The 9,010-nt window shown below is 36.5% G+C and overlaps 1 protein-coding gene across 1 annotated transcript; it reads right to left on the bottom strand.

The window, feature by feature from the left end:
• Nucleotides 1–491: 491 nt before the first annotated feature.
• Nucleotides 492–8,837, bottom strand: SSMEM1 (serine rich single-pass membrane protein 1). The gene is made up of 3 exons (XM_036909027.2): nt 6,858–8,837; nt 3,102–3,150; nt 492–1,509 (listed from the first exon to the last, which is right to left on the bottom strand). The coding sequence occupies exons 1-3, from the start codon at nt 7,038–7,040 to the stop codon at nt 1,016–1,018; spliced, it is 726 nt and encodes a 241-aa protein (XP_036764922.2). The 5' UTR covers nt 7,041–8,837; the 3' UTR covers nt 492–1,015.
• Nucleotides 8,838–9,010: the final 173 nt, after the last annotated feature.

Below are 9,010 nucleotides of genomic sequence, written 5' to 3'. Positions count from 1 at the left end.
CTCCTCTGAGTGCTCTTCATAACCAGATCTCAATTTTGGTGCCCATGGTATCTTTGGCCTGCCCAGACCAGTTTTAGCAAGAACCTGATAAGTTTAGTGAGAGTCTCTCACCCTTGATATTTGATCACCCTTGATATATGACCAAGTTCCTCATCCTGCCTTCAGCAAGAATTCTATTAAGTCACATTAGCAGGAACTCCCCTACACTTGATGTCTCCTCTTAGTAATTTTCCATCCACTGACCCTTTTACCCTGCTCCTTGGCTCTAAGTTATCACTTGTCCTTGCTATATTTGGAGTTGAGATTGATTTATTTCCCCTATTGTAATAGAGTTAAACCTTACTACAATAGTCTTGAATAAAGTCTTCCTTATCATTTTAACAAATAGCAGAATAATTTTTTCTCTTAACATTTGCCATGCCCCTTGGACAATAACTGTGAAGGGCCCAGGTGCCCCCCTGGGTCATGCTGCCTTCCCTCCCTGGTCTGCTCTAGGAATCAGCTCTTAGTTCAGGCTCTTGAGCTTCTCCTTCTCACCAACCCCCAGCTGACACATGTACTGCAATACAGCTCAGGTAGAGTCACTGCAAGTATGGACATGAGGAATATGAGTTAATTCTCTTCCAACCATCTTTAACTAAATCATTAGGTCAGTGAGATAATCAAAATATATGAATAAATTTAAATGGTTTATGAAGATAAATATATTTTCTAAGAGCTTCCTTATTTGTATTACAGACATAAACAAAATACATGCACTCAAGGAATAAAATATCTGTCTTGTGTTTTTTAATAAACTCATAGAGGATGCAGATCTTTGATGTCCCACTGGTGCCATAAACAAATTCACTAACAAAGAATTATCTGAAATTTTACTTCTTGGGTTCTAAGTATGTTTTTGTTGTTAGTAGAGAGACTTTATTATAAAAGCCTCCTCACATAGGGCTCTGGTGATATTTTGTCTTTTATTAATCTCTTTCATTTGGCTTCAAGTAAGGTAAGGACTTGATGAAATTCAAAATTTGCTACATTCTATGTTAATTTCAGGTACAGAATTATCCTTTTGAGTATGTCCCTTCACTGGGGTTAGAGAAGTGTTTTGAAGGAAGTGGCGTGTCAGCCATTCATCGGTTCTCACAGCTTTGCAGTGAAGGCAGAGCCTTTCCCTCTTTTGGTAACTTGCTACATTCCTTGGCCTCTGAGTTTTTTTTTTCTTCTTAATACTGGCTGGTGATGGGTCGTGCTCACTTTCACTCTCCTTCCATGAGGAGGCTCCACAGTGAGATTCCTCACTGTCCCAGTCAGTAGTATCACTGTCGGGTTGGTTCTGATTCACTTGGCTGATTAGAGAATGGCACCTGGCTAGTCTTCGTTCAGGACTGGCATTGACCAAAGCCACTTCTGAATCAGTTACAGGGGTAAGTTCGCTCTGCTTTGGTTTTTTCATCATTTGTAAAGAGTCCCAGTTACCATCTTTGCTTTGCCTCTTGCAGGATGTATCTCTGCTTGCTAACAACCAATGAAACAAATCAACATGTTAAGCTTTTTATTGTTTACTATAACTACATATATTACCTAATGAAGCCTTTGGCATGTATGGGCTTGTTCTGAGTTGCCATTAACCAAGCCATGACTTTTCCCCACTCATTTGTAAGTGTTGGCAGCTGACTGCATTTTCTAGTACCATACCAAATCTCCTAAACTAAAGATCGTATAGGTCAAATAGATGCTTGACATATTACTTTTCAAGTCTTGTGGACTCCTGATATCAGAACAAGGGAAAAGGCGCCAAACTTTTCCAGAGAAAGACTTTTTTCTCTTTGCCTGGAAGTCTTAAACATTCAAGTGTGTATATGAATGTGATTTAGGTAGGAAGAAACTAAAAAGGATCTCTTCTTTATACAGCAGTGTGCTGATGTTGGCTCGTACCAGCCAGCTCACAAGAACTGATTGTTAAACTTTCAAGTATTTTTGTGAGATGGTTTTTAAAATAGCCATTAGTAAATTAAGTTATATAAACTTACCATTAAATCAATTTATAAATAAATGTAATCAATACTCAGAACTCATCATTTCCTAATTATTTTACTACATTTTATTATGATATATGGTTTTGAAGCTGTGTCTGTTGTATCTGGATATTGGAAATACTATGTAATGATGTACTACTGTGCATTTCTTCCCAATTCCAAGTTCAGTGACATCATGTTGGTAACTTGATATCAGTTTTTATGGAATAAAAATCAGGTATTGGTTTATGGTTTTACTGGTTGTCTAGGCTTAAAGACAACATGTTAACTAATACAAATTACATTTAAAAGTGTCATGCCTGTATCCACTACATTGTGGATAGCACCCAAAATACTTCCAGAGTATTCTAAAACTATTATCCAGTTCAGCCAAGAAGTAACGCACATCATTAACATCAAAGTTAATCTCCAAAACATGTCTTTCTGTTTCTTTCATCTTATTCCTTAACTTAAAGGATAGTAACATTCATATTGGAAATATACTTGTTCATTGATTGCAGCCAGACATTGGCTAAGGATGCAAGGGTCTGGCAAAATATCAAGGAAATTATTCTGTATTTGTGAGAATCAGCAGTCTATGTGGAATTTACCATAAAGAGTATTATATATTTTATTATTCATAAATTGTGTGATATATATCCTTTATATCAGGGACATTTTTTTAAAACATATATAAAGGCACACGCACACATTTTTGGAAAGCCAATTATTAAACATCTACCAGTTCAACAGTGCTTACAGGTTACCAAAAAAGATGTCATACACAGCTCTTAATCTTGTCATAACACTAACATAAAGGTGTGTGTGAAAGGCAAACTGTATGAAGGGAGAATGCTGAGGAATTAAAAGAAAGCCTGACCTCTACTTACCAGGAATTTATAGCCTTTGGAGCCTCTGCTAATTCAGATAAACTGTCCTTCTGCATTAAAGCAAGGAGCTTTTTCAAGGGGCTGCCACAGGTCTGGGAAGGCCCTATAACATTCTTAGCTGTTTACCTCTATTATTTGCTTTCCACACTTAGCACATATTTCTCTCATCATTGTCCAATACCAAATATGCACTGGCTCTCACCTTTACTTAATGAAGTGCTTGTCCCATTGTCTTTATCCTTGTCAGACATCTGTTTCAGAAATATAAATTAATAAATAGTGATCTTAGTTGTTTTTCACTCATATTTACTTGTTAAGAAACACTATGGCCCCAGGCCCTTTGACAATGTCTAATTTTAAACATTCAGTGCAAACATTCAACAAATACTTACTGTGTGCCTATTCCAGTGTTCCTACTTTGGCTGTCCATTAGAAAGACCGTGCTTTGACAGCAAAATCTATCTATCAAAATGTATTGAACCAAGCGAAATGGAACAAAGACTTGAGAGAAAATAAAACTGGTAAGGAGCTATAGATTACAAAGTTTCCCTGTAATCACTTACATCATAGAGAAATACCCTTAAGAAACAGATTTGATAGTATAGAGATTACTTTTAAGTTATGTTTTAAAGGACAGTTTATCAGGTCGAGTTACTGATAAGCCTTAAGCTCTTTACTGAATTTATAGACTTAATATCTCCTAGATCCTTCAGAAATTTTCCTCCACAATGCAGCCATAATATATTGTCTGTGAATATGGCAATCAGAAGAAATGGATTTCTTTGAACAGTTCCAATTTCAAATATCCTGCCCCAAAACTCCATAAATATATTATCCTATTTTTCAGATCATTGTTCCTCTTTCTGATGCTGAAAATGATTTTGTCAAAAGATGCAAATATAAAGCAACTCTTTCAGAATGTATCAAAGATTTTAGAAATACTCATAATTCTTTTTGACACATAATAATTCTTATTGGGAACCTGTCACCAGGAAATAACCCCCAAAAGAGAGAAAGCTTTGGGACCAGGAATATTCATCACAGTGTAATTAGAATAATATAGAACTCAAAATTCAAAAGTGAGCAATGGTTAAAAAAATTATGGTATGATCGTACAATCATATAACATATAGTTGTAAAAATTATAATAAAAGTATGTCATAACAAGAGGAAATAAATGTTATATTAGGTTAAAAATCAAAATGCAAATTTATATATCCAGTATGATAAAAATATGAAAAGAAAAAATTTAAGCATTAAGCAATGTACACAAGTGTTAGCAATGGTTGACTTTGAGTGGTGAAACAGTAATTTTTTTCCCTTCAGATTTTTCTACTTGTCTACAATTTTTTGTAGAAAGTCAGATTTCCTTTGGGTCAAAAAGTGCCATACTTGGGTATTCACAAATAAGATCCTTGGCCCATTCCTTTTTAAAAATATGATCTCAATATAATGGTATGCAAGTATCTCTAGTAAAGTATCTCTCTGCTTTTTTGGGTTAATTCAAGCATTTTCTGAAAATATTGAGTGGAATCCTCTTTTACCATACCTGTCTTTTAAAAATGCTTTTGTGGGGGTCTTAAATATTTTAAATGTAATAGGTATAGAGATGATTATTAAAAGATTAGAAGTTTGTAAACCTAAAAGTTAATAGTGATTTGTAATTTCTATTAAAGTGGTTTTTATTTCACTTTTCCTACTTTCCTATAATATCTACATTTTCTATAATACATACTTTTATAATGAGGGGGGATAGCATTCAAAAACACTTACTAGGTTTATGTCATTTTCATGGAAAGATCCGTATTTGACTTTTATGTCAAATAAAAATATAATCTCAAAATCAAAAGAAAGATTTTGTATCAAGCTAAGTGGAGTCATATGAACTGTGGTTACCAAAAACATTTTATTAGCTGTGTCTGTGTGTGACTCAGTGAGTGAACACAGAAGCAGTGCCAGCTGTGAGGAGTAGGATAGGTCAGTGGAGAGATCTGGGCTATGGTTCTGCCTTTCCGCCACTAATCAACTCCAATTTACTAAGCCACTTAACACCTCCCTAAACTCAGTTTCCACATATGCAAAATGAAAAGGTCGGACTGGTATTGCTTGGAAAAATACCAGCACTAGCAGTTTGAATAAACACTAAACAAATGTATAAACTAAATATAGTATTTAAAGTCTCTGAAAGCAAAAGGGTAAGTGCATTTTAAAAAGTGACAAATCCAGAGGAAATCAGTGTGCTTCATGTTTAAGCATAATTACCACCACATTTCCAGCACGCTTCTACCATTACTTCAAGGTTTGTAAATAAAAGCTCATAGTTCAGCAGAGGAAATGAAGTTCAAAGTAAAGGAAAAATTCCATCCTCCTTGACTAGCTCTCCTGTAGTTCTTGGATTTCAAATCTGGGACCCTTCTGAAGAAGCAGTTCAGCTGATTACAGCTGCCATAAGGGTACAAAGTGAAAGAAGAAACCTCTAAGATAATTAAGGATTTCATCAGCACTGAATAGACTGAATCCAACATTTCAACTATGCTTTCAAGCAAACAAATGATATGGCAGGAAACCTGGGTCTATTCCCACCTCTGTCACTAACCACTTGTGTGACATTAGACAAGTCACTTAATGTCTTTGGGCCCTATCAATTAAAATTTTAAAAAGGAGAGATACTGATACCTTACTTGCTTACAAGCAGGAGGCTGGACCATATGCATTCTTGAGGTCCTTGAAGCTCAGGGTTCCATGACTCCAAAGAGCTGATGCAAGCAAGGGAGCAGAACAGCTTTGATCTCTAAAGTGGTCTTTAGGATGAAATTGCCAAGATCAACTTCAATTTTTTGTTAATTTTCAAAAGTAGCTTTTCTTGCTAGACCAGACTAATCCAGTATTCTTAGCTAGGGAGTCTGAGATGCGTATAAGCTATCAGTATTCTAAATCTCCTTTTGGCACAAAGTATCTGCTTTTAAGAAGCATTTAGACTTTAGTTAAAACTTCTTCTCAGGGGGAAGAGGTGGTGAGGGGGATGAGTCTTTATTATAATGGAATCCAGCTGGCATAGACATACAAACCTCTTCCTCTCCATCTAGAGCTGATACAGCACTCAGTCTAGTCTGACCATTGCCAGCCCAGAGCTCTGGCTGTAATGCTAAATGATGGTCGTTTGATTCATCATCAACCTGGTATTAACGGCCAGCAAGGATTCCATATCAGCAATTTATAAGAGCTCAGTTATTCATAATGTGTTGGGGCTTCATGTCCTGATAAAGTGGGCTATGTTAATCCTAAAAGGATGGCATTTTCTTCTGCTAGTAGGTGGTCTAGAGTGGTGACCTAGTTCTGTTTAGTTTTAGTTCTGCATCTTATTCTATGGGGAAGAGTACATTAGCTCATTCTAAAAACTCCCGATTCCTACAACATGTATCTTATAAATATGACAACTTTTGTATATCTTTGATTAGAATTACATAGCTATAAAAGGAATTTGGAGGTCATTAACCAGTAGGGAAGTTAATCCCAGCATTATGTAGCATGTGGACAAACTGCAAACCAAAATGCCCCCAAATTGCAGATTTGTTATGGTGCAACCACAAGAGAAAATTATGCAGTCATTAGGAGTGCTGCTGGGTAAATAAAATTTTGGGAAATATCACAATATAATATTAAATTTTAAAAAAGTAGGATATGAAAATATATACAATATCATACCAACCATGAAAGAGAGATATATTGGGAGAGAGAAAAAGAAAAAAACTGGAATATGCTGCAAAATGTTAGCAGTTATTTAAATTTCCTTCTTCATCCTTTTCTATATCCAAAGATTCTCTAGGATGAGGTTGCACTGTGTTTAAAATTAGAAAAACAAACTTTTAAAAAGTGGTTTCATCAAAGTAATCTATTTTATGGAAAATTCCCTAGTATACAGTATGCATATTATTTAAAATGAGAAAGGATATCCTACCCAGAGAGATGCCCGAGAGAAGAACATCACGACCAATATAATGACAAAATACCAAAGCAGGAAGCTCCCTATTGCCCCACAAGGGTCATCCTTCTGGCATTCACAGTCCTGATTTGGAATGGTAAAACTTAAAGGTATGGGGGGAGGATCCGCCTCCCAAAATAAGGAAAAAAGGTCTCCCATGATGGCTTCTTGCTCTGAAAATAAAACATGCTTGAAGCGATGAAGCTGACTGGGAAGAACTTTATTCCGTGTGTATGACAACACCCTTGGCACCCTATTGTGACATACACTTCAGCAATTGTGACAGGAACTAACAAATACTTCTTGGATTTCTAAGTTTGGGTAAGATTTATCTAAATTACTTTTGAAGCATATGGTTATTTCCCCCATACCTCACTATGGTGCACTCTGCCTTAATCTTTTTCTTGAAATTTGTACATCCTGTACCCATGTACTTTTTTCAGCCACTCTATCACTACAAATTAATGTACACAGTTCAAATGTGTTACAGACTAAATTGTATTCCCCCCAAATTCATATGTTGAAGCCCTAACCCCCCAATTTGACTAAAATTGGAGATAGGGGCTTTAAAGAGGTAATTAAGGATAAATGAGGTCATAAGGATGGGGCCATAAGCCAATATGACTGGTGTCCTTATAAGAGGAAGAGACACCCTAGGGATGTGTGGGCACAGGAAAAAAAGACCATGTGAGGACATAAAAGACAGTCATTAAGCCAAGAAAACAGGCCTCAGGAGAAACCAGTCCTGCCAGCACCATGACCTTAGACTTCCAACCTCCAAAACCATGAAAAAATAAAATTTTTGTTGTTTAAGCTACCCAGTCTATGATATTTTGTTATGGCAACCCTAGTAAACTAACAGATGTCAACTATATATCAAATTTGAAAGCAGTAGTGTTCCTTTTTATGCCTCGAATAAATGCACAATTTATAGATTACATTAACAGGAAAAAAAATACATATGTTTGTTGTGAATTACATCAAATGTACACAATTTCTTAGTCAAGAGTCTGATACGGGGTAGGGAGGAACATTTTGACAGTACATTTGAACGCTTTCACTTTGAAAAGTTTTCAAGTTAGTTCATCTCTAAATCTAAAACTATAGCCAAAACGTCATTGCTACTAAGGCAATCAAAACATTATTAAACTCCTACCTTGAAAACACTTGTTAGATCTTTAACAGCATCGCATGCCTGCAGATTTTCATTAACATGCAATACCACAAGAAAACTTCATTTTATTCTATTTGACCGTAGGAGCATTTTATGATATATTTTGGTCTTTGAGACATAATATGACAATCCAATAGCTTATTAGGAGCACACTTTCCACATCCCCAAGGGCGGCTCCCCAGGCAGTGCGCATCCTGGCCCTCTGCCTTACGCCTGAGTGGCCTCCTCTAGGATGCTCTTCTGGGAGCCCGGGCCTCCTCCGGCCTCGCGCAGCCCCACCTTGCCTGCGCCTTGGTGCACCTACCAGCCTCCTCCCAGCTGTGCTCCTCCAGCAGTACCTAGGCAGCTTTACTTTTACATCCCTGTGCATGGCTCAGTGGCACATTGTAGGCGTTTGTATTTGTTAAATAAAACCAAATTGAACTCCCTAATGAAACGTTTCCTCAGGATTAGAAGTTCTTCCAAAGGTGATTCAGAAAAGATTGTTGGTTGTTTAAAACCTCAAAACCACTAACAACTTTAACAACAAAACACCTCTTTTGGTTTTTCGTATTACTATTACACCCTTATTTAAAGGACTTTTAAGAATTTACATCGAAATCAACGCTTGTTTTTAACACAAGTGTGAGAAATGCTTTGTTCTTGCTGACGGTGTCTGGACACATAATCACGCAATCTGTGTCTTACAATTAGACACCCTGTTTGATAAAATCTTTAAAGTGTGAGTAAATAAATGTCCTAAGAAATCTAAAATCATATTAATATATAGAAAGTCAACTTGTTTCAGTTATTACTTTTTACTGCAGGTTCAGAACCTGGTCTGAATTTTTGACGCTCAGCTTTCCCCTACCTCGTCTGCAGCCGACAGGGAGACAAATATCTGAAAGCCGTTTCCCTAGTAACACTGCTAGCTCTTGTCGCTCCCGCACCCTTTTCTCGCGAGAAGTCCCGTTCT

The sequence above is a fragment of the Manis pentadactyla genome, chromosome 7 (genome assembly GCF_030020395.1).
Source record: "Manis pentadactyla isolate mManPen7 chromosome 7, mManPen7.hap1, whole genome shotgun sequence".
In the NCBI taxonomy this organism is placed as follows: Eukaryota; Metazoa; Chordata; class Mammalia; order Pholidota; family Manidae; genus Manis; species Manis pentadactyla.
The sequence above is the reverse complement of the archived record's forward strand: the minus strand, read 5'-3'. Positions and strand labels throughout refer to the sequence as shown.